The sequence below is a fragment of the Geotrypetes seraphini genome, chromosome 7 (assembly GCF_902459505.1).
Source record: "Geotrypetes seraphini chromosome 7, aGeoSer1.1, whole genome shotgun sequence".
Classification (NCBI taxonomy): Eukaryota; Metazoa; Chordata; class Amphibia; order Gymnophiona; family Dermophiidae; genus Geotrypetes; species Geotrypetes seraphini.
The window spans coordinates 67257711-67284307 of NC_047090.1; the positions used below are offsets into that span (position 1 = coordinate 67257711).

General features: G+C 44.9%; 1 protein-coding gene across 7 annotated transcripts in view; it reads right to left on the reverse strand.

The window, feature by feature from the left end:
* The window catches only part of ARNTL2 (aryl hydrocarbon receptor nuclear translocator like 2), a 126843-nt gene that overhangs the window by 32070 nt on the left and 68176 nt on the right, over nt 1-26597 (reverse strand). For 6 of the 7 annotated variants that reach the window (XR_004540118.1, XR_004540119.1, XM_033951979.1 and 3 more), the window contains 5 exons: nt 19331-19571; nt 18611-18717; nt 17956-18106; nt 17004-17062; nt 15862-15970 (listed from right to left, as the gene is read on the reverse strand). Coding sequence is in view for 5 of the 7 variants with exons in the window: in XM_033951979.1 (XP_033807870.1) it covers nt 15862-15970; nt 17004-17062; nt 17956-18106; nt 18611-18717; nt 19331-19571 (667 nt within the window). In the remaining 2 variants the exon portion in view is untranslated. The remainder of the gene's footprint in view (nt 1-15861; nt 15971-17003; nt 17063-17955; nt 18107-18610; nt 18718-19330; nt 19572-26597) is intronic. The other variant, XM_033951978.1, reaches the window with a different exon arrangement.

The following is a 26597-nucleotide window of genomic DNA, read 5'->3' on the forward strand; positions in this document are numbered from 1 at the left end:
TAGCCCATCAGGTCTGCCCACTCTACTGACCCACCCCCAAATCTACTATCCTAGGGATCCCACTCCTGTTGTTGTTGTTGTTAATGTCATACAAAAGTTAAAGCTGCAAGGCCCCAGTGAGGTTGGTTCGGCTGTGGAAAGAGTCCCAGAGCCCCAGTTCTGTTACGTTTATGTCGGTCACTGGCAGCAGTAGCAACGAATTGTCCGAGTCTCCGTTATATCCTATGGGGAACTTTGCTTTGATAAAGCACAGTTACTTACCGTAACAGGTGTTATCCAGGGACAGCAGGCAGATATTCTTAACGCATGGGTGATGTCACCGACGGAGCCCCGGTACGGACACTTAACTAGAAAGTTCTAGTTGGCCGCACCGCGCATGCGCGAGTGCCTTCCCGCCCGACGGAGGAGTGCGTGGTCCCCAGTTAAGATAAGCCAGCTAAGAAGCCTAAGAAGCTAAGAAGGGGAGGTGGGTGGGACGTAAGAATATCTGCCTGCTGTCCCTGGATAACACCTGTTACGGTAAGTAACTGTGCTTTATCCCAGAACAAGCAGGCAGCATATTCTTAACGCATGGGTGACCTCCAAGCTAACAGAGAGGGAGGAGGGATGGTTGGCCATTAGGAAAATAAATTATGTAACACAGATTGGCCGAAGTGTCCATCCCGTCTGGAGAAGGTATCCAGACAGTAGTGAGTAGTGAACGTGTGAACTGAGGACCAAGTGGCAGCCTTGCAGATTTCCTCGATGGGCGTGGAACGGAGGAAAGCCACAGAAGCAGCCATAGCTCCGACTCTGTGGGCCGTGACAGCACCTTCCAGTGAGAGACCGGCCCGAGCATAACAGAACGCAATGCAGGCAGCAAGCCAGTTGGAAAGCGTCCGTTTAGAGACAGGACGACCTAGGCGGTTAGGGTCGAAGGACAAAAAGAGCTGAGGGGACGAGCGGTGAGCCCTGGTACGGTCAAGGTAGTATGCAAGGGCACGCTTACAGTCCAGCGTGTGCAACGCCTGTTCCCCCGGATGAGAATGGGGTTTCGGGAAAAAGACAGGTAACACAATGGACTGGTTGAGGTGAAATTCCGAGACCACCTTGGGAAGGAATTTAGGATGGGTACGCAGAACCACCTTGTCATGGTGAAAAACAGTGAAAGGTGGATCGGCAACCAGTGCATGCAGCTCACTAACCCTCCTGGCAGAGGTGATGGCAATGAGGAAAAGCACCTTCCATGTAAGAAATTTGAGTGAAGTTGTGGCAAGAGGCTCAAACGGGGGTTTCATGAGGGCTGATAAAACCACATTCAGGTCCCAGACGACTGGAGGAGGCTTCAGAGGCGGTTTGACATTGAAGAGGCCTCTCATGAACTGGGAAACCAGGGGATGAGCCGTAAGAGGTTTTCCGAGGATAGGCTCATGAAACGCAGTGATGGCACTGAGGTGGACTCTGATTGAGGTAGACTTGAGGCCAGCATCGGACAGAGAGAGCAAATAGTCCAGTAGTTTCCACCGCCAAAGAGGTGGGATCGTAGTGATGTAGTAGACACCAAGAGGAGAACCGGGTCCACTTCTGATGGTAACATTGGAGGGTGGCCGGTTTCCTGGAGGCATCCAAAATGCGACGGACAGGCTGAGACAGATTCTCTGGAGAGGTCAGCCCGAGAGAAACCAAGCTGTCAGGTGGAGCGAAGACAGATTGGGATGCAGTAGAGACTGACATTGCTGCGTAAGTAGAGTAGGAAACACAGGAAGAGGAATGGGCTCCCTGGAGCTGAGCTGAAGCAGGAGGGAGAACCAGTGTTGGCGAGGCCACCGAGGAGCGATGAGAATCATGGTGGCCCTGTCCCTGCGGAGTTTGGATAACGTCCGCAACATCAGAGGTAGTAGAGGAAAGGCATAGAGGAACCGATCCGTCCAGTCGAGCAGGAATGCATCTGGGGTCAGACGATGAGGAGAGAAGAGTCTGGAACAGAACTGGGGCAGCTGGTGGTTGTGAGGCGCTGCAAAGAGGTCCACCTGCGGAGTGCCCCAGCGAGCAAAGATGGAGTGGAGTGTGGACGGGTCCAGAGTCCACTCGTGAGGTTGAAGAATGCGGCTGAGATTGTCAGCCAGGGAGTTCTGTTCGCCCTGGATATAGACAGCTTTGAGGAAGAGATTGCGGGCCATGGCCCAGGTCCAGATGCGGAGAGCCTCCTGACAAAGGAGGCGAGATCCGGTGCCGCCTTGCTTGTTTATGTAGTACATGGCGACTTGATTGTCTGTGCACAGGAGAAGAACCTGAGGGCAGAGAAGGTGCTGGAAGGCTCTGAGAGCATAGAACATGGCTCTGAGTTCTAGGAAATTGATGTGATGTTGACGCTCCTGAGGGGTCCAGAGTCCCTGGGTGCGTAGATCTCCTAGGTGAGCTCCCCACGCATAGGGGGAGGCATCCGTGGTTATGATCATGGAGTGAGGGGGTAGATGAAAGAGTAGACCCCTGGAAAGATGTGAGGAGTTCAACCACCATTGAAGAGATTGCTGAAGAGACGATGTCACAGAGATGGGATGAGAAAGAAGATCCGTGGTCTGCGACCATTGGTTGGCAAGAGTCCATTGAGGTGTCCTTAGGTGGAGTCGTGCCAGAGGAAGCACATGTACCGTGGAGGCCATGTGGCCCAGGAGGACCATCATCTGTCGGGCAGGAATGGAGTGATGAAGGAGCACCTGACGACAGAGGTGGAGCAGGGTCCGTTGACGATCGGAGGGGAGAAACGCCCTCATTAGTGTGGTGTCGAGAACTGCTCCAATGAACTGAAGTCGCTGTGTAGGAAGCAGATGCGACTTGGGGTAGTTGATCTCGAACCCCAGGAGATGGAGGAGCGAGATGGTGTGATGAGTGGCTTGCAGCGCAAGCGGCGACATAGGAGCTTTCACCAACCAATCGTCCAAGTAGGGGAACACCTAGAGGTTGTGAGACCTGAGGAAGGCCGCCACCACAATAAGGCACTTGGTGAACACCCTGGGCGATGAAGCGAGGCCAAAAGGTAGCACTTTGTACTGATAGTGACTGTGCTGTATCTGAAACCGTAGGTAGCGACGTGAAGTCGGATTGATTGGGATGTGAGTGTAGGCCTCTTTGAGGTCCAGGGAACATAGCCAGTCGTGTTGAGAAAGAAGAGGGTACAGCGTGGCAAGGGAGAGCATTCTGAACTTCTCCTTGACCAGACATTTGTTGAGGTCCCTGAGATAGAGGATGGGACGAAGGTCTCCTGTCTTCTTGGGAACCAGGAAGTAGCGGGAGTAGAATCCCTGACCCCTTTGGTCCGGAGGCACCTCTTCGATGGCATTGAGAAGAAGGAGGGATTGAACCTCCCTCAGGAGGAGGGGGGTTTGGGGGGAGTGAGAAGCAGACTCTACGGGAGGATTGTTCGGTGGAAGAGTCTGGAAGTTGAGAGAGAAGCCGTTGCGGATGATGTTGAGGACCCATTGGTCTGATGTGATGACCTCCCAACGGCTGAGGAAGATATGTAGACGTCCTCCGATTGGTTGAGGAAGAGGCAACGAGGGAGGAAGACTGGCTATGCCCTGGAGAGAGAAGTCAAAAGGGCTGAGAGGGTTTCGAAGGAGGTAGAGGCTTGGCAGGTTGACTAGACTGAGAACGAGCCTGAGCGTGTTGATGTTGTTGACGGGGCCGCCGAGGTTGCTGTGAAGGCGGATTGAGGGGGTCTGGCCGAGAACCTGCGCTGATATGAGGACTGTGGTCTGTAAGGGCGAGCAGGTGGGGCCTTTTTCTTAGGTTTAATAAGAGTGTCCCATCTGGTCTCGTGGGCCGAGAGCTTTTGGGTGGTCGAGTCTAGGGACTCCCCAAAAAGTTCATCCCCAAGACAGGGAGCGTTGGCTAGGCGGTCTTGATGGTTGATGTCCAAATCAGATACCCTCAACCAAGCCAGGTGGCGCATGGCCACGGCCATGGCAGATGCACGGGAGGTGAGCTCAAAAGAATCATAAATAGAGCGCACCATAAATTTCCTCAGTTGAAGAAGGCTGGAAATTTGCTGCTGGAAGAGCGGAACTTTATGTTCTGGAATGTATTTTTGAAGGGTGGACAGTTGTTGAACCAGATGTTTCATGTAAAATGAGAAATGAAATGTGTAATTGTTCGCCCTGTTGGCCAGCATTGAGTTTTGATAAAGGCGCTTGCCAAACTTGTCCATCGTCTTGCCTTCTCTGCCAGGAGGGGTGGAGGCATAAACACTGGAGCCCTGAGTTTTCTTCAAGGTAGACTCAACCAGGAGAGACTCATGGGGTAGTTGAGGTTTGTCAAAACCCGGGATCGGGATGACCCTGTAAAGGCTATCCAGCTTACGGGGGGCCCCGGGGACGGTGAGTGGGTTCTCCCAGTTCTTATAAAAAGTTTCCCGCAGTATGTCATGTACGGGTAACTTGAGAAACTCCTTGGGAGGCTGTTCAAAATCCAAGGCCTCCAGAAAGGCCTGGGATTTTTTGGAGTCAGACTCTAGAGGGATAGAGAGAGCCGCTGACATCTCCCTGAGGAACCTTGAGAAGGAGGATTGCTCAGGCTTAGAAGTGGTATCGGGCGCTGAGGGCTCCTCGTCCGATGACGATGTGTCCTCCTCGGTACCGGGAGGGGAGTCTTCCCATAGGTCCGGGTCCCTGACATCAGTGTGTGCATGTCGAGATATCGGGGTGGAAGGCTCAGTATGGTGGGTCTTAGACAGAGACTTGCCAGAGCAGCGAGACATTACCGGGAGAGGAAGAGCGAAGCTGGTCTCGGTCCCGAGAAGAACGGTGCCGGTCTCGGTCCGGAGAGGACCGGTGCCCCGCCTGGTACCGAGGAGGATCGGCATCAGCGTGTTCAGCCGAGAGAATCGGCATGGAAGAGTTAAGGGGCACCGATGGGGGGGATACCGGTTGGACGGTACGAGGCTCGGGCCGGTCTGGTACCGAAAGAGCGGTGCCAGGAGGGTCGGTAACAGGTGCTGGAGTTGTTGCTGCAGCTGTTCCTGTAATTTGTCTTGGAGGATGGTCGCGATGCGATCATCCTGTGGTTGCACCGGAACCGCTTTTTTCTGCTTCGGTTCCTTAGGTGCCGCTCCATGCCCCGACGATGAGGAGGCCGATGACGAGGCACTCACCGAGATCGGGGCGGAGCGTTTCCGGGGTCGGCGTCGCCACTGTGGCCGGAGGGCGCTCAAGGGAGGTGGAAGGCTTCTTAGCCGGCTTACCTGGCGCCAGCGACGCCGATGAAGGATCGGGCGTCGAAGTGGTGGGTGCCGATTTTGGCGGTACCGTAGTCGACGGAATCGGCTCCATAGCAGATGCGGTGCCGAAGAGGATGTTCTGCTGGATTTGTCGATTCTTTAGAGTACGTTTTTTAAGAGTAGCACAGCGGGTGCAGGAGTCCGCCCGATGCTCAGGACCCAAACACTGTAGGCACCAATTGTGTGGGTCAGTGAGGGAGATCGGGCGTGCACACCGCTCGCACTTCTTAAAACCCGGCTGCGGGGGCATGAATGGGAACACGGCCCCCGCAAAATCAAACCCGGAGGCTTGTATGATGGCAACAGGCCCCGCCGGGGCCGGCCTGAAAAATAAAGGAAAAAACGAAGGTTTTTTTTTTTTTGTACAATTTAGAACGGAAAAGAAACCCAAAGGGAAAAAGAAAAAAACAAGAAAATAACGCGAGCGGGAAGGCAAAAAGGAAGTTTTCAACGGCCGTTGAAACCACATGCGACTTCTTCGCTCCGCGGAAACGAAGAAACTGGGGACCACGCACTCCTCCGTCGGGCGGGAAGGCACTCGCGCATGCGCGATGCGGCCAACTAGAACTTTCTAGTTAAAAGTGTCCGTACCAGGGCTCCGTCGGTGACGTCACCCATGCGTTAAGAATATGCTGCCTGCTTGTCCTGGGATAAACAAATATTTTGGTTTACGAGCATGCTTCTGGAACGAATTATGCTCGTAAACCAAGGTACCACTGTACCTTCAAATGAAGAAACCTGCAGGGGTTTCTACCCCTAATGAAACTCAAGTCGACAGAGTGGTGGATATGAATTTAACAGCTCTTTTGGAAAGTTTGCTTGAGGTCATAATGGAAAGAAAAAACCTTGCTGATAACTCTTGCTTTGGAAAGTGATAAAGAATATGTATTGCGTCTTTATTTCTGACATATAAATGATCAGTTTTTGGGCTCTACTGTGCAAATATTTCCTGACATGTCTCAGAGGTCCCAGAGGTGCAGAAAGGAACTCTTGGCATTAAGGCCAAGAGTCCTAGTGCTGGGAGCAACTTTTTTTTTTTATTTCTTGTAAAATGTTTTATTACACATCAGATAAAGAATTACTTGTTTTTGGAGCCTAAACAGTTGTTACAATTTGTAGAATCTAGAGAGGGTGCAGCATCTGTAACTTGTCATAATTCTGGTTCTAGGACCAATGGGGTATTGCTGTTTTAACATTTGATCAATTGTATAATTCTCTTCTAGAAATAATTTCCTGAAGTCAGTTCTCAAAGTATTGTGGTCTATATAATTGAATAGAAATTTCTTTTTTCTTTTGGAAATTATTGATCTGATTCAAGTTGTTATATATTATACTCGATTGTTAATAAGAAATGTGATAAATAAATTTTTTTAATTAAAAAAACCACATACACCTGATGAACAGAAGTAAAACAAGAGGGAAAAGGGAGGAACTACAATAAGTAAAGAAAAGAACAAATAAGGAAGAATAATAAGAAAAGGGTTGAACTGAAAACCAACAGTGAGATTATTGCCCTTATGAGGGCAGTTATATCAAAAGTGTCTAAGAATAGGAAAGTTTTCAACTTTATCTTAAAAGGTCCTATGGAAATTTTACTCGGCTTTTGAAGCCCATGTTCTGCACACAGCTTTTACGGATCAGTTTATTTCCGACTGGCATTTTTATCCACGTATCTTTACCATAGGACTTCATAGGGACCCCTGAAGAAGACATTCTGTCAAAACACGGACAGTGTTGGGTCCAGGGTCCAAAGCTTTCCAGCGGACTGCGTCCTAGAGGTTTTTACGTGGTTTGCCAAGTTTTAATATTATTTTAATATTAATAAAGTCCATCTCAGGAACATCATTTCTCCACATTGTTTTTTTGTTTCTTCTTAGATTTGTCTGTGGAGATCATTGGGTCAATTATCTTGTTTTCGTACGGATGCTTATGAGCATGTGTATCACTTTAAAATTTGAAGATAATATCCCACCATTCATGTGCAGAAACCTTCCCACCAGACTTGCAAGTACAGGACCAACTCTACAATATATAGCTAAAATTATAGAATTCAACTCCTAAGGGAGGTGAGAGTGTATGTGAGATGCTGTCCTTGGAGAACACCTGCTACAGGTAAGTACCACCCCCTATACTGTCATATACATGTCTCCCTCTCTCATCACCCGCAGCATCTTTCGTCCCTGCCCACCAGCCCCATGCCCAACATGTCTCCTATCACCTTTCTCCAGCACCATGCCACATATCTCCCCCATTCCCTCCACCACCATGTCCAACATTCCTCTCTCTTGCATCCCTTTCCATCTGTCCCATTGTTCCCTCTCCACTCTCATATCCAACATTTCTCCCTCATCTCTCCTCCCCATGCATCTCTAACTCGCTCCTCTCCCACAACTATGTCCAATAATCCTCTCCCTCCCTATGTCCAGCAATTCTTCTTTCTTCCTTTCCCCATGTGTACCATCTCTTTCCCTCTCACACACCCATGCTCAACATTCCCTCTTTCTATTCCCTCCCCCACCTCAGCATCTCTTTTCCTCCCTTTCTCCATCCTTCTATTCTGTTCCAAATCTGTGCCCTCTCCCTCCTTCCTGCCATCCTTAATCACAAGTTAATGCTCTCTTCCTTCCTCCTGTGTCTCATCGTATCCCTCCCCTCCCTCCCATGTCCCAAAGTGCCCCTCTCCCCCTCCCTCCAGTATCCCAATACACTCCTCCCTTCTGTGTCCCAAGGTCGTTCCTCCCCCTCCCACAGGTGTGTACCAGTTCTGGCCAGCTCTAAGATATCCAAGTAGGTCTCCTCATCCTCATTCTTTCCAGCCACACTTCTTCACAAAGCTGCGGGCAGCAGTTTCTACATGCTGCTTGCAGCTGAGCCAGAAGTTTTTCCTTGGACATCAGAGGAAAGGGCTTTCAGGTCTGCTGCAGGCAGCTTATAGGAACTGCTGTCCGCGGCTTTGTGAAAAAGTGCATCAGGAAGGAAGAAAGGAGGTGGAAGCGGCCTACGCAGATTCCATGGGATTCCCGTCGACCACATTCCCATGTCAATTTTTTTTTGGGGGGAGGGAGGGAACCATGACCCCTGTGCCGCTGCCCCTTCCCCCCCCCCCCCCGGCCCATTCTGACGCCTATGCCTAAGTTGGTGTGTGCAGTCAGTTGTTGCTGAATATCTGTGCAGGACAAGGAGACACTCTTAACTAGTTAACTCATACTGAATATCAACCCCGCAAATAGTAAAATCAGGGTGATAATAGAATCTAGTAAGCATAGCAAGATCCTTAGATGAAAACCCAGGAGTATATTTCAATAAATTTTCATATATGGTTTGGTTTTAAGAAACTCAAATTTAGCAGTAGTGAAAAAGAGTTTGCATGTGCTATAGTAAGATACATAGTTTAAAAAAAATCATACCATGGTACACACATTCAGAAGGAAAATATTTTTTCTATTCCTTGGTTAAAAGATGTTGGGATTATTTAGTTCCCTCCTCAGTTTCTGATGGGACCCAAAAGGGAGAACTGTTTTTTTGTTTGTTTTTTTCTGATGAGGCCTAGCAGAACTCATAGCAGCCACAAGAATTAGAAAGCAAAGTTACTTATCTGTAACAAGTATCATCTGAGGACAAAAGAGTAATTGGCCACAATAAGTAGGTGACATCTTTCAACAGAATTTATAAGAGACAGTCTCGGAGAAAATTCTGTAGAAGACTAGAAAGACTTAAGGACATATGTGAGATTTTCTGCACATCGGCAGCCTCATGGAATTTTCTGTCTTATATAATTGATAATACATAAAGCTCTAAAAGAGAAAGGAGGACATGTGTGGTCAATTACCCTGCTGTTTTCAAAGAACACATGTTACAAGTAATGAACTTGTTCAGACAGGCAGGATGAACCAGAATTTCTGGCCAAAGGTTACCTTCAAACAAAAAAGGATTAAAAATAAGACATCTCATTAGGTAAAAAAAATAATTTTGTTGACTAGATTTCCTATTTTGACCTTTTCCTCCTAATCCAAGGGCCAAAAAGAACAAAATATAACATCAAAGAGACAGTAGTGCTGGATTATATTCCTCAAAGAAGCCCTGGAAAACAGACAACTCACTGTTATGACGGGAGTCTATCTAAATATTTATATCCATTTGACACATCGTCTTTTTCAAGGCTAAAGCACAAGAATTGCATTCAAAGCAAAGTATGTTTAGTTCATGAGAGATGAATTCATGAAAACAAAAAATATTAAGGGTGAGAAATATGCAAGGCACAATAAGAATAAGTAAGGGTGGGGTGGAGGGAGAGGCAAACTGACTGAAAACATTTATTACAGAGCCTTAATAGGAACCCTGCTTCTAAGAGGCAAGAGCAATGCTTCTCAACTGGTAAGTCATGGCAACTTCCTCATCTTCCCTATGAGCCTCTGCCCTCTTTAGAGTGCTGCCGGCCCGACGCTGCTTCGCATGAAGGTAGGGCTTGCTCACGGTCGGCGGGGAGGGAAGGATGGAGGGTCAGCAGGTGTTCAGCTGCGTGGGGGGAGGGGTACAGGTTGAACAGTTGCTGGTATAACGCGGCAGAGTGAAATCCCTGACTGACAAAGCCAAGCAGCCTGTTTAGAGTGCTGCTGGCCAGACGCTGCTTCGCATGAAGGTAGGGCTCTCTCGCGGTCAGCGGGGAGGGAAGGAAGGATAGAAGTTGGGCAAGGGTTATGCTGCACAAGGGATGGGAGGGAAGGAAGGATAGAAGCTGGGCACACGCCTGCTGCACGAGGGATGGGAGGGAGAGAAGGATAGAAGCTGGGCACATGCCTGCTGCACGAGGGATGGGAGGGAGGGAAGGAAGAAGCTGGGCACACGCCTGCTACACGAGGGATGGGAGGGAAGGCTAGAAGCTGTTCAAGGCTGCACGAAGGATGGGAGGGAAGGAAGGATAGAAGCTGGGCACACGTCTGCTGCACAGGGAGATGGGAGGGAGGGGAGGAAAGATGCTGCACATGTGGGGGAGAGAAAGGAAAGAGGAAAAATTGGGGTGAAGGAGAGGAAGGGAGAGATGATCATGTGCATACCTCAAAAATAAGACCTAGTACCTTTTTTGGGCCCCAAATAAATATAAGACTGTATTATTTTGGGGGAAAACACGGTAGGTAAAACACATTAAACAGAAAACATACATATCAATAAAACTAATAAAGGTAGGGTGGCAAAAACAAACCAGAGACTCATACAACTAGGGAAATGCTGTTAAAATTGTTTTGTTATTCAAACTAGCTTTTCTAATTTTTTACATAAGGATAATCAAACTTTAAATGAACCAAAATTGTTCACAAAGGAAATACTTGATAGAAACAATCAAGTTACATCAGGTGCAGGCAGCCGGGAGAACCAAGCAGCCGGGAGGACCAAGGTGCAGGCAACCGGGAGGACCAGGTGGATTCGAATGGCAATGGCAGCCAGGAGGACCAGGATGCAGGTGGCCGGAAGGATGAGGCGGACCCAAGCGGCGACGACAGTCGGGAGGGTGCAGGCAACCACGAGCAGCGACAGAGAAGGCAGAGAAAGGTGGCCTCAAGACTTGAGGCATGTAAATCAGCAGCTGATGCGGTGGCAGTAGACTGTGTACCGTATTTTCACATAGATAACGCGCACCCGTGTAAAACGCGCACACGGGTATAGCGCGCAAAAAACACATATTTATGTACATAAATTTTTATATACCGCGCACACCCGTATACCGCGCATGCTGCCCGACTCTCCTTTCACCCGCCCCGACTCTCCTCTGGAGACCCTGACTCTGTTTTCGCCCGCCCCGACTCTCCTTTCCTCCTTGAAGTCCTGTCCCTACCCTGAAAGCCTGATGCCCCCCCGACGTCCGATTCACCCCCCCGCAGGACTGCTCGCACCCCCACCCCGAAGGACCGCTCGCACGCACCCGCACCCCCACCCTGAAGGACCGCTCGCACCCCCACCCCGAAGGAGTGCTCGCACTCCCACCCGAAGAACCGCTCGCACCCCCACAGCCTCACCCACCTCCCCCATGGAGAAGCTGTCTACCTTGTTTCTGGATGCCAGTGAGCCCAGCTGTTTCCTCTGCCGGCGGTCCCGCCCTTTCTCTGACATCAGAGAAAGGGCGGGATCGCCTGAAGAGGAAGCAGCGCAGCACAGGGCTCTGAGAAGGGGCAGGACCGCCGGCAGAGGAAGCAGCTGGGCTGGCATCCGGAAACAAGGTAGACAGCTTCTCCATGGGGGAGGGGGGGAGGCTGTGGGGGTGCGAGCGGTTCTTCGGGTGGGGGTGAGAGCGGTCCTTCGGGGTGGGAGTGCGAGCGCTCCTTCCGGGTGATGAATCGGGCGTTAGGGGGGGGAACTATGTAAAAAAAATTTTGTACAACGCGCTCACGCGTATAACGCGCAAGGGTATGCGTGGTTTGTAAAAACCACGTATAACGCGCGCGTTATATGCGAGAAAATACGGTAGTCATGGTGGCTGTAAGATTTGAGGAACTTGTACCTAATAGTTTTTTTTTTTTTTTTTTAAAGTCTTCCGGCAGGCCAGCTTAAGTGTAAATCTTTAATTATCTGGTGGGCCAAATTTTATAACACTGTGGGCCCGCGAGCCAGAGTTTGAAAAATCTGCTTTAGACTGACTCTATCCTTTTTATATCTTTTTAAAGGGGCGGTCTGCAGAATTACACACAATATTCTAAAAGAGGTCTCACCAAAGTCTTATATACTACTGGCCATACCTCTCCTATGCATCCTAGCATCCTTCTAGCTTTTGCCATAACCTTTACAACCTGTTTGGCCACCTTAAAATCATCACATACAATCATACCCAAGTCCCAATCGTCTGTCTTGTACTTAAGTACTTCACCCCCTAAACTGTACCGTTCCTTTGGGTTTTTGCAGCACAAATGCATGATCTTGCTTTTCTTTTTTTTTATATATATCTTTATTGACAGTGAAGAAAACGCATACAGAAAAACCAACACAATGGAACATTAAATTTTAGCTGCCAAATTTTAGACCAGTCTTCAAGCTTCGCTAGGTCTTCCTTCATGTTATTCACACCACCCGGGGTATCTACTCTATTGCAGATTTTGGTATCATCTGAAAAGAGGCACATCTTACTTGACAGCCCTTCAGCAATATTGCTTATAAAAATGTTAAAAGAGCAGGCCCAAAAATAGAACCTTGAGGCACACCACTGATAACATCCCTTTTCTCAAAGCGATCTCCATTGATCACTACTCTGTCGCCTTCCTCTCAACCAGTTCCTGACCTAGCCCGTCATTTTGGGGCCAATCCCGAGGGCACTCAGTGTAAATGACACTTGTGTGAAACACTGTCAAAGGCTTTGCTAAAATCTAAATACACCACATCTAGCGCACTCCCTCTATCCAATTCTCTTGTCACCCAGTCAAAGAAATTGATCAGATTTGTCAGACAAGACCAACCTCTAGTGAATCCATGTTGCCACCAGTCCTGTAATCCACGTGATTCCAGAAATTTCATGATTCTCCGGTTTAAAAGAGTTTCCATTAATTTGCTTAGCACAGACGTCAGACTTACTAGCCTAGGCAGTTATTAAGATCTTTGAATGATAGCGTAGCTGTCCTCCACATTTCAATGGCTCACCTTGCCTCAGCTAGAAATGGTGCTTTTTTTCTATTTAGTTCCAATATTGTCGAACTGTTTACCTATGGAATTGAGGAAGGAAGAATCATTTCAAAATTTTAAGAGACATCTAAAGGCTTTTTTTTTTTCAAAAGGCTTTTTTAAACGGATAAAATGAATTTCAGGACTGCAGTCAGCATTTATATTTATTTTGTATTAATAATTTTTAATTTTATTTGTTAATTTGAATGTTATAGGATATGATGTATTAGAAATTTTGTTCTTTTACTTTTTCTTCTTTCTTTTCTATTTTAAATGGAGTTCTTTTCATCTGATTAAGTTATATTGTAAACCGCTATGATTCTTTTTTGGCTATATGTGCAGTATAGAAAGATTTTAATAAACAAACATACTTTTTCCTTACTTCCACTTTTGTGGAGAGGGACTACATCCACCCTTCTCCAGTACTCTGGTACCACTCCAAACTCTATAGAAGCATTGAAAAGGTCAGTCAGTGTAGCCACCAGAACTTCCCTAAGTTCCTTCAGCACCCTCAGATATACACCAACCGGCCCCATCGCTTTGCCTACCTTTAATTTAGCTAGCTCCTGAAACATAACCCTCTGAAAATCAAATTGGGGTATGCCACTCCTCCATCCCTATTCGCATTTCTCTTCTGTAGTCCCACTCCCGGTGCTTCAGCCGTGAACACAGAGCAGACATATTTGTTAAGCAATTCAGCCTTTTCTTTATCAGCTTCTACATATTTCTCCCCTTTATCACTACATAACTCTCTTTTTCATCTTACCACCCTATTTGTCTTCTATCCTCTCATCTACTTCAGCTTCAATATTTCTTTCCTTTCATTCAGCCATCTCTGAGCACCATCACACCTTCATCGCTGTCAGGCCTCCCTTACTCTTTTCTGTACACTCTTGACCCTTATCCTTTTGAGTCAGGATGTATGTCCTGTCATGGAGTGGTTTGGAAGTTCTCCAACAGAACAGACTTATAGAGTGACAACCTGGGATTGAGGTTATTTTCACAGTCCACTTGTACAGTTAAGTCAACTAGATTGGGACTCTGCAGCAGGTGGTTGTAGCCTGGAAATTGGAACGACGAGTGAGGTGATTAAATTTGCAGATAACACTAAACTGTTCAAAGTTGTTAAAACGCTTGCAGATTGTGAAACATTGCAGACAGACCTTAGGATATTGGAAGACTGGGCATCCAAGTGGCAGATGAAATTTAATGTGGCCAAATGCAAAGTAATACAAGGATCCAACTTGGGGGTTAATGCCCAAGAAAGGGGTCTGGGTGTCACTGTAGACAATACAATGAAACCTTCCGTCCAATCTGTGATGGCAGCCAAAAAAGCAAATATGATGCTAGGAATTATTTAAAAAGAGATGATTAACGAGACTAAAGATATTATAATGCCTCTGTATCGCTCCATGGTGTGACCTCACCTGGAGTATTGCGTTCAATTCTGGTCTCCTTATCTCAAGAAAGATATAGTAGCACTTGAAAAGGTTCAAAGAAGAGCGACCAAGATGATAAAGGGGATGGAACTCCTCTCGTACGAGAAAAGACTACAATGGTAAGGGCTTTTTGGCTTGGAAAAGAGAAGGCTGAGGGGAGATATGATTGTAGTCTGCAAAATCCTGAGTGGAGTAGAATGGGTACAAGTGGATTTGGGGAGTGTGTGGCGCAGTGGTTGGATCTACAGCCTCAGCACCCTGGGGTTGTGGGTTCAAACCCCGTGCTGCTCCTTGTGACTCTGGGCAAGTCACTTAATCCTCCATAGCCCCAGGTACGTTAGATAGATTGTGAGCCCACCGGGACAGAGAGGGAAAATGCTTGAGTACCTGATTGTAAAAACCGCTTAGATAATCTTGATAGGCGGTATATAAAATCCTAATAAACTTGAAACTTGATTGATATTTCACTCCATCAAAAATTACAAAGACTATGGGACACTCGATGAAACTGCAAGGAAATACTTTTAAAACCAATAGGAGGAAATATTTTTTTTCACTCAGAGAATAGTTAAGCTCTGGAATGCATTGCCTGAGGTTGTGATAAAAGTGGATAGTGTAGCTGGTTTTAAGAAAAATTTGGACAAATTCCTGGAGAAACATAAGAACATAAGAATAGCCTTACTGGGTCAGACCAATGGTCCATCGAGCCCAGTAGCCCATTCTCACAGTGGCCACTCCAGGTCACTAGTACCTGGCCAAAACCCAAGGTGTAGCAATATTCCATGCTACCAATACAGGGCAAGCAGTGGTTTCTCCCTTCTCTTTCTCAATAACAGACTATGGACTTTTCCTCCAGGAACTTGTACAAATCTTTCTTAAAACCAGCTACGCTATCCGCTCTTACCACATCCTCTGGCAAAGCATTCCAGAGCTTAACTATTCTCTGAGTGAAAAAAAAATTTCCTCCTATTGGTTTGAAAAGTATTTCCATGTAACTTAATTGAGTGTTCCCTAGACTTTGTAATTAATACATGGGGGAAGGCTCTGCTTGCCCTGGATTTGTAGCTTGGAATGTTGCTACTCCTTGGTTTCGGTCAGGCACTAGTGACCTAGATTGGCCACTGTGAGAACAGGCTACTGGGCTTGATGGATCATTGATCTGAATAAGCAAAAATAACGATCTTGTTTCGGCCCATAAGGGCCTGCCTCAGGAATCTTGTAGTGAAATCATGACAGTTAAGATGTACAAATTCACAAAATATTTCCAATTATCTAATAAACACCACTCCTTTGTAAACTGGAGTATGCTGGTTCTTTGAGCAGCAGTCAGCACATACTCCAGTGACATCTTTCTGTACTGAACCAAAATAAAAGGGCTTTTTTTTCCATTTTATAAAAGAAATAAGAACAATTTTATTTTTTTAGCAAATAAAGGGTTATGGCTTTCATTAACACTACCATTACAAAATATATAAAATGGATTCAGAATACATTACTTTTGGACCAAGTGTTTAAATCAATTGTTACCTCAGTAAATCTAGACTTTCATTTGCAATCTTTGTTCCAATGCTTCCAGCACCAAGAACTGTTCCACTAGACATCCCAGGAGCACAAAGAAAAGATCTTTGAGAAGTGTCTAAAACAATGAGATTAGAAACTTAAGTTACGCAGGCTAGTAAATCATTAGAATATTTTTATGACACTTCAGAAGTAGAACTTGAAGAGAAAAGAATGACAACCCCATTTTCATCATCTTTAAAATTTGCATTTGTTATTAAACAAAAGCTTCTTGAAAGTTCTATAGACTGGGGAAATGGGGGTTAAAGTAATAAAAGTTGGTTTATACTAATTACCAGAAGCTAATGTAAAGTACTTGGACTCTGAAGTAAAAACATATTTCCATGTCTAATAAAGCAGTCCAGCAGATAAGTGTAAGAAGAGGGGACTGAGTCTGTTTGAATGATGTGGCATTCCTGAGTCATCTCCTCCCTCAGTCCCCACCTCCTCCAATTAACATTGCCACACACAGCTAAAGAGGAACTCTGGAAGGATCCTGGCATACATTTTCATTTTGCTCTCACTTTGATGACTCCAATCCAAACCTAGGCCAACAATATTTGACATCATCAGTGATCATTCAGCCATACCCTCCTCATCTTTCCATTTGTGGTGACCAGCATCTCTCCCCTTCTCTATCCCCCCCACCACGATGTTCAGCATCCCTCCCCTTCCTGAGGAATTCAGTGACTTGCCTTCCTTCCTCATCACCTCTAGGGTGGCGCTAGTGCTGATGCAGCACATCTTCAGAAGACTGATCATGGCTTGTGTAAGGCTTTAATCACCTGTACACGCTCAAGGCCTGCTGGGTCTCACCGCCTCTGAATTTCCTGTTTAGTAGAGGACAGATTGTAGCAGGACTTGAGGATTTACAGATGATCAAGGACCTGCGTCAGTCATGACAAGTGTTCTGTACGACTGCCATGTTTTTGCTGTCCTAGGTAGATGACTAGTCCATTTAGTGCCAGGCCAGCTCTCCTTGGTTCTATCCATAAGAAGAAAAGAATATTCATGATATGGAAAAACACATTTAGAAAGAATGACTAAAGCAGTCCAAGGGTCTAATTTTTGAGAAGCCCCCATTATAAATAAAAAATGTTATCTACATCTACCTTCTGATGACTGGGACCCACAAGCAACTAATGCATCTTCCTTGTATTCACTATGTCCCCTGAAAATAAAAATTTTAAAAATGAAAGTATGTATATGTTAGTTTTGGCTTTTTTTCTTTCCTGAAAGGAAGGAGAATTTGAAGATGTATAGATATTAGGTGGCCTGGGCCTACTCTGATAAACAAATGAAAAGCAAATGATTTTTCAACTTACAGAAAACCTGTGCTTAATGCCAAAAGGAAGAGAAAGGGATATCATAGGAGAGGGATCATTTCTTGCTCTCAATATCAACTTTTTGAAATGTGGCAGGTCATGGTGGAAAACAAATTTTTTTTCCAGTACATATATAGTTATTTACCAAGTTCTTCTCTATATTATGACACATTTATCTTTTGATAGTTCACCAATGGATTGCATACAACAGGACCGATACTCAGACTGGACTGCAGCATGGCTACCTTCTGCGGTTGACAGAGAACCCAAATATTCAATGCCGGGCTATATCCAGCCACTAGCATTGAATTTCCTGGCTCAGCACAGCTGCAGCTGGCCAACCAAAGCCTGATGGCCAAGGATAGACCTATTTTTTTAGGTAGGTCTATCTGGCAACCCAATGAATACTGGCCATGTCACTTGACATAGCCAGTCACCGGCCAATCTGCTGGCTATCTCCCACAGAATAAAATTGGTGGTTAGCCGGCTTAGGAATATTAAGCCAGCCAGGAGCTTTTCCCAACTGACTAAATACTGCTGAATATCAGGCAGGAAGTATACACCAGCTGTGTGACACCATTTAACTGTTGACTGTTAGATACCATGGCAACATTTACTATGATAAAATTGTACTTTTTTTACACTATGGTTCAAATTCATTCTTATTGAATTACTACTCTAATATTGTCAAATAAAATTAGGGGGAGGGAAGAGCAGATTGAAATGATAGATAACTTACGCAACTACAGTGTTGACTGATACAATGTACTCTAATTCTTTGGTCCATGGGTTTATAAAACTAAACCACTGACTTTTTAAAGTTATGAAAGATCCATCTTTTGTTTTAAATTTGTAGGAATTTGTCATAATTTTCTCCTTACTCTGAAGAACTAGAGAGATGAAAAAGATTGTTAGCTCATGATACATTTCAAGCGAAAAGAAAAAATACAATAGGTTTAAAATTACCAGAATTTTTAAATATACTGTATGTAGCACTTTGAGTAACAAGAGTGTGTTCACTATGAATGTTAACAAGGCACTCAAGTCTTCAAACTGCAGTCTCTCCTATTTAGTGGAAAATGTAATTGAGAGGTATTCTAAGGGGAGAAGCTTTTTTAAGCATAGGTTTAACAAATTATACCTGACAAAGCAAGACAATAGGTGGTTCTTACCCTTTGCGGTAGACTTGTAGTACTGCTGCTAGGGATCAAAATCCCAAATAAAATGCAGCCTGAACTCCAGAAGTAGTACCGTGAAAACTACAGGGGATATGAATCATCATTTTGAACCTGGGCTGGCAATGTGGTAGAATCTTCCACATATATACCTAAAAACATTCTAAGTAGGGCAACCCATTTGAATATAGAAGTAATTTCAGAGCAGAAATTCCATACCAGCTTTATGCTGATCAGTTAAATGAGTGTGGTCATCATGATGGAAGTATTCATAACAGGAAGTTCCTAGAAGTTCTTGAGGTAGGTATCCTAAAATAACTGTTGCGCTGTTTAGTAGAAAAATATTCCATATATTTCAGAATTATGCATGTGTTGTACATTTGAACAAAAATAAATACAATCAAGAGAAATTTTTTTTTTTACTAAATATATAACAGTTCTCAAAACAATATAATCACAAAACAAGAGAATTCAAGTACATTCAAAAACACATACAGAAAAATGACAGAAAGACAAATATAAATGTGTTCTCAGTGGAATCAACATCAGAAATGCCATAGACTGGCTAAAAAGATGTTAAACATATACATCATAGCTCACGCCCTCCCTACCTCCAATTATGAATAAAAAGGTAAGAAAAATGTTTTCTCTGATGTCCTCTCCTGATCAGGAAGGCAATAGTTAATGTGCCATGGCGTTCTGTCTTATCTGGCAAACAAAATCTTGTGTTCCCCAGTCCCCAAATCTTCAGTGAAAATCAAGTCAAAAACTAAACTGCATCCAAAAAATAGTCCATACACACTCCATATCCAAAACAGTAAAATCCAAATGCTTCTGAAAGCTCCTCTTGAGGAAGTTGAGGGGAGCTTTCAGAAGCATTTGTATATTAAATAATTAAAATCAAGTTACATGGTCAAGTTATAAGAAATCTATACTTACCGCTGATCTACATAGATAAATTTTCCATCCACTGTATAGCGTGTAATAAACTCTGTTGGTTTGATCTTAATCTCAATGCTATTTTGTGGACCAATGTAGGGATGAAGTCTCCCAACTGCAACAAGACAGCTAAAGTTATTGCTGTCTTTTTCTGCATCACTTTCTTCTTCCATTTTTACTTCAGTCACAGGCCAGATTTTCAGATAGCCAGTGCAATGAATAGTACAATACTTTCTATGATCTAATCAAAATTAACAAACCAAATATAGGAATAGATTAGAGACAGAATAATTCACAGCTTTCCCCCCCCTCCCAACTTGTGCATCAGTATCTCAGTTTGTCAACAAGTTAAACATTAATCACATGCACTATAAATACTAAAATACTAGATCATGGATGCAAGACTCAAGCACTGTAAAATCTGATCCAGTTTTCAAGTTATCCCTAATGAATATGCATTACTTAGAAGTTAACCTAAATGCTAACAATCAGGATTTACAATTTAATCAATAGCTTCCGAGTATTACATACCACATACAGCACAAGCTATTCCACATACACTAAGAGTACTCGTAGACAAGTCAATGAAACCGTCCACGCAATGTGCGGCGGCGAAAAAGGCCAATAGAATGCTAGGAGTGATTAAGAAGGGGATCTCAAACCGAGCCCATGGTATTCCCCCACCTGGAATACGGCATCCAACACTGGTCGTCGTACATGATAAAAGACATAGTACTACTCAAAAGGGTCCAGAGAAGAGCGACAAAATTGGTTAAGGGACTGGAGGAGTTGCCGTACAATGAGAGATTAGAGAAACTGGGCCTCTTCTCCCTTGAAAAGAGGAGACAGAAGGGACATGATCGAAACATTCAAGATATTGAAGGGAATTGACTTAGTAGAGAAAGAGAGATTGTTCACCCTCTCCAAGGTGAAGAGAACGAGAGGCACTCGCTAAAGTTAAAAGGGGATAAATTCCATACAAACATAAGGAAGTTCTTCTTCACCCAGAGAGTGGTAGAAAACTGGAACTCTTCCAGAGGCTGTTATAGGGGAAAGCAGCCTTCAGGGATTCAAGAAAAGGTTGGATAAGTTCCTGCTGGAACAGAACATACGCAAGTAAGGCTAGACTCAAATAGGGCACTGGTCTTTGACCTAAGGGCCGCCGCGTGAGTGGACTGCTGGGCACAATGGACCGCTACTCTGACCCAACAGCGGCAATTCTTATGGTCTTACTATATCACTTTCAAATAACTTTAACCAAAACTATCAACTTTAATAATTTTTATTTCTTATTACATTTATCGTGTTTATATAAGCTATAAATTACTTTCTTATCATGAGCCTCATTACAACAACACACAAAATATAATCAGCCTTCACTCACATACTCATTCACAACTTAGCAGCAATTGGATTCATCACTTACATTACATGAACAGATAAATTCCTTGACAAAAAAGTGTTTTTTTTTAGTTTGCGCATCTTGAGAAAGTTCAGATCACTATTCCATCAAGAACATTTCTCAGTAGCTAGATTATTGTAACTCAGTTTATCTGGGCATTAAGCAGAGAAGCCTAAAACAACTTCAGTTAATACAGAATACCGCAGCTAAGCTCATTTTTGGGAAAAGTATGATCATGTTTCCCCTTTGTTGATAAAGCTTCACTGGCTCCCAGTTTGCTTTAGGATCCAGTTTAAATGCGCATGCATAATCTTCTCCATGGAATATTTGATCCTTTTGTCCCCTTATGTTGGAATACCCTTAGACTTTGCCATTTGAGAAACACACAAAGATATAAGTTAGCCTTCCCTTCCTTTAAGGGAATTAAATCTGCTGGGGAAGCTCAGTCAATCTTTTGTTTTCAACTTTGTAGAGATGTGGAATGAACTTCCCGACTCCATTGGACTTTTAGGCCAGCTGCAACTATTTTGTAAATTTCTGAAAACTTTGTTGTTCTCGCAATTTTTAAATGGTTTAACTACAGCCTCAATGAAATGATATTATAGTTATTTTTCTTATGCTTTTCTTATGTACTTTAGTTTTTAATTAGTTCTTCCTTCTATGTTTTCTGCTATGTACTCTAGTCTTAATTATATGTGAACCGAGTTGAGCTCCTCTGGGAGATGACCCGGTATATTAACCAAAGATTAGATTATATTCGATTAGATTACAGCATAGCAGCATTAGGTTGCACATGTTAATCAAGTAACCCACTGGAAAAAGTATGCACATAAAGTGGAAGAGATATAGTTTGTTGTTTTGATCTATATACAGTTAGCCCGGGGTGGTAGTGTAGCGTTTAGTTTATCATTGGAATACAATGGAGCCATATGGCCTCAACAAAGAGGTGGAATGGAACTTGTTGTAATAGACAGAATGAACGGGTTAAGGTGTCAGCTGTTGGTTACCCGGGTGAATTGGCAATAGTATTTAGCGAAAGAAGTAAGGGAGTGATGTCATTCAGCTACTTCCATGGTGAGCAGTGTGGACCCTGTCTTTTCATCTGATGCCTGTGTTTCTGCTTAGTTCATGCTGGTTTTGACGGTAGGGAAAGTGATTTTTTAAATAAAGTAGGGTGGTTGGAATGTTTAGTTATGTGTAGGTTTGATTGATGTGAAGGGGTTTGTATATTTTTGGAATCTATTATGGGGAGTTGAGCCTTGTTAATCACAGCTCCTGAAGACACCAGCAGGCGAAACCCAGTTCTGTGCTGGGCTGTATGTTCACCAATAGAAACAACGCCGTGGATCTGAGAAGTGGAAGAGGGGAACAGTAAATTTGAAAGAACAGAGTTGGTGGAGGATTATTCGCGCCTATCTATTTTTTTTTATATAATTGCAACGAGTGATTGAACAAAATCCCTCATCAGGACTGAAAGAGACTATTGATTAACACATGCAAGCTAATGCTGCTGTGCTGTAATTGCTGCTAAGTTGTGAATGAGTGTGTGAGTGAAGGTTGATTATATTTTATGTGTTAAGAACATAAGAACATAAGCAATGCCTCTGCTGGGTCAGACCAGAGGTCCATCGTGCCCAGCAGTCCGCACACGCGGTGGCCCAACAGGTCCAGGACCTGTGCAGTAATCCTCTATCTATACCCTTCTATCCCCTTTTCCAGCAGGAAATTGTCCAATCCTTTCTTAAACCCCTGTACTGTACTCTGCCCTATTACGCCCTCTGGAAGCGCAATCCAGGTGTCCACCACTCGTTGGGTATAAGAACATAAGCAATGTGTTGTTGTAACGAGGCTCGTGATAAGAAAGTAATTTATTTATAGCTTACTAGTGTTTTAGCCCGTTACATTAACGGGTGCTAGGTGCCCTTTCCTATGTCCTTAGTGCCCCCAGTGCCTCCTTCCCATGTCCTTAGTATCCCTTCCTATGTCCTTAGTGCACCCAGTGTCTCTTTCCCATGTACTTGGTGCCCCCAGTGCCTCCTTCCCATGTCCTTAGTGCCCTCAGTACCTCCCATGTACTTGGTGCCCCCAGTGCCTCCTTCCCATGTCCTTAGTGCCCTCAGTACCTCCTATGTCCTTAGTGCCCTGTTCCCCTATGTCCTTAGTGCCCCCAGTGCCTCCTTCCTATGTCCCCCTCACTACCTTCCAGAATTTGTCCCATCCCCACCTCCCGAAGCCAGCCTGCCTCCCTCCCTCCCATCCCCCCTACAGTAGAACCCAGCATTTTTCTATCCCTCCCTCCCATCCCCCTGTACAGTAGAAACGTTTTCTTCCCCCCCCCCCACCCCCGCCATTACTGCCGCCGTGCAGTTGACCCCACTGGCCCTCCCATCTGACCCTCCCACTGCGAGATGACATACAAACCTCCTGACTCCAGCAGCATCCACAGCACTCTAAACTCGCTGCTTCGCGGCCTTCTACTGCTGTGATTTCCACTATCGCGTCTCAGGGACGCGGCAGAGGAAATCAGGGCAATAGAAGGCCGCGAAGCACCGTGTTTACAGTCCTGCGGACGCTGCTGGAGTTGGAAGGTTTTTGGTCATCTCACGGTGGGTCAGATGGGAGGGTCAACGGGGGTTCGGGTGCGCCGAGGAGGGGTCGGGGGGTTCGCCGATGAAGAACTTCCTTACTGTGAGTGAGGGGGGAGCCACGCCGGGCATGAACTGTAAGGGGGCCGGCAACACCGCAGGGACCATTGTATGTGCGCATGCGCACTCCTGCCGGCCACGGACCTACTGATCACGGATCAGGGATCACGCAGGTAAGAGTGCGCATGCACACTTAGGGCTCCTTTTATCAAGGTGCGGTAGGGGGGTTTAACGCGCAGAATACTGCGCGTTAAACTGCCTGCTGCGCTAGCCGCTAACGCCTCCATTGACGAGGCATTAGTATTTTGGCTTGCTGCAGGGGTTAGCACATGATGAAATGTCTGACGCGCTAACCCCCGTAGCGCACCTTGATAAAAGGGGCCCATAGCATTTTATTATAGTAGATATAAACATAATAAATGTAATAAGAAGAAATAATTATTAAAGTTGATAAACAGTTTTTGTTAAAATTGATTGAAGGTGATATGGTTTATGTGTAATAGCTTGTACTGTTTGTAGTAAATAATGAACATGCATGAGAGATCTGCATAGATATTACCTCCAGAGCAAGTAAATCTCTCTCATACATATTCATTAGGTATATCCTGAAAACCAGACTCATTTGTAGCAATGGCATAACCAGACCTGCCATTTTGAGTTGGCAGAGAAATAACATCGGTTGGCCCTTCCAGCCCCCCTACCACAGAGCCCAGCATCTCCTCTGCCCTTCCCAACCCCTTTTAAACCTGAGTACCAGTAAAGAGGACAGAGGGGGAGCAGCTTTGCCTCTGATTTACACTACTGCAGAGATCTTTGCTTTAGTTTAGTGAATGAATGAAAAAAAAAAAAAAAAGAAGCCTTCAAGAGTTCCTGGATTTATTTCACAATAGGGCATGGGACCAAGCCATATTCATTTATTTATTTATATCCTTTCTTCCCCAAAGAGCTCAGAACGGGTTACAGTTTATATTCATAGTGTTACAATATAGGGTTTACATTCAGTGTGCTGCAATACATCTTCATATAGGATTACTTATTGATGTTGGTGAAGGGTTGAGGACCAGGCAAAAAGGTAGTTTTTTACAGCTTTTCTAAAGTTAATAAGTCCTTTAAGGTCTCTGATATGTGGTAGGCTGTTCCAGAGGCTTGGTAAGAAATGGGAATAGGATCATTTCCAGGCTGTCTGGAGTTGGAGGGAGTGTCCTGATGGTGTATGAAGGCGTATTTCATCTTGGGAGCACATGAAGGAGCATGGAGGAAGCTAGAGCAGAGACCTTACTAAGACACCAGCACTGTTAGAGTAGAAGCCTATTTGTCTAGATTAGGGCTACCAAATGTCCAGGAAAATCCAGATATGTCTTCTTTTTAGAGGACTGTCTGGGTGGCCAGAGGGATGTCCAAAACCCAGCAGTTTGTCCAGGTTTTGGAAGGCCCCAAGCTCAGGGCTGCGTCTGGAGGACCTCTGCGCAAGAGAGGATGTTGATGTGATGACATCACATGCATTTGCATGATGCCATTGCGTCAACATCTGCGTGGAGTCCCTCCAGACGCAGCCCTGAGCTCAGGGAAGGAGACAAGAGGTTCATGTGGGGCCATGTCTGACCAATAGACTGCAGTTATCTTTGTATCACTTTCCATGCCTCCCCCAGCTTGCATGGACTTTAGCTGTGTTCTCCTTTTTATATTCCATATCTCTTCCCGCAGCCTCTCTTCCCCTCACAACCTCTTACCTACACTACAACTCTTCTTCCTTAGCCAACCAATAAACTGCAGAGGACACAGGGCCAATAGGTTATGAGACATCAACCTACAGTTCTGGTTTTCCCTGTAGTGTATTGACTGGCGCTTCTTTAGGAATATATGACCAAAAGGTTACAGGGGGAGGTGGGAACAGTAGATACAGACACACTACTTTATCATCCTTTAGTCCTGCTTTTCCCTTGCAGCCTATAGGCTAGCTAAGCTTCCTTAGCAATGTCTGACCAATGGGCTGCAGTTATATTTGTATCACTTTTCATGGCTCCCCCAGCTTGCATTAACTTCAGTTGTGTTCTCTCTTTTACATTCCATATTTCTTTCCTCAGCCTCTCAAAGTAACCTCCAGTCCTGCTTTTCCCTGCAGCCTATTCATTGGCTAAGCTTCCTTAAGAATGTGTGACCAATGGGCTGCATGCGGAGGTGGGATCAGTAGCAACACAGACACTGTCTTTCATAGCAACATAGTAAATGACAGCTGATAAAGATCTCAATGGTCCATCCAGTCTGCCCTATAATTACATGCTTTACAATTTCATGATTATATTAAAATGGTTTTTTTTCTTTGTTATTTCTGGGCCATAGATCTTAGAAGTTCACCCAGACTGTCCTTAGGTTCCAGCTACTGAAGCTGCCATTGAAGCTCACTCCAATCTATCTAGACCATCTCATTTGCAGGATTCAGACTGTGAAAGTCTGCCCATTGATATTCTAATTAGAAATCCTCTATGTTCATCCCATGAATTCTATCACAGTCTTCCTCTCCACCACCTACCGTCATGCAACCTCAATTCATGTTCTTTCATTTTACCAATTTCCCTTCTCTGGATAAGATTTGGTTCTATATTAATACTTTTCAAAAATTCAAATGTCTATCATTTCAGCCCTGTCCCTCCTCTCCTATAAAGTATACATGTTGAAGACATCTAGCCTCTTCTCATACTTCTTTTGGCACACACATCCTACCATTTTCATTGCTTTCCTCTGGACCGCTTCAAGTCTTATATCCTTGGCCAGATATGGCCTCCAAAATTGAACACAATACTCCAACCTATACAGCCTATACAGGGGCATTAACACTTCCTTTCTTCTGCTGGTTATGCATCTTTATATACAGCCTAGCATCCTTCTGGCTACAGCTACCACCTTATCACAATGTTTCGTCGCCTTCAGATCCTCAGACACTATCAACCCAAGGTCCCTCTTCCTGTCTGTGCATATCAGTCTCACCTCTCAGCACATACATCTCCTTCAGATTTCTATTCCCCAAATGCACTTCTTTACATTGAATTTTAGTTGCTAGACATTAGACCATTCTTCCAACTTTTTAAGATTCTTTTTAATTTTTTCCACCACCTCCAGGGTATCCAGGGCTGTGGAGTCGGTAGATAAATGTTCCATCTCCTCAGTTTTTTGTACTTCAGACTCCGACTCCAAGTACCCGAAATTTCCTCCGACTTAGACT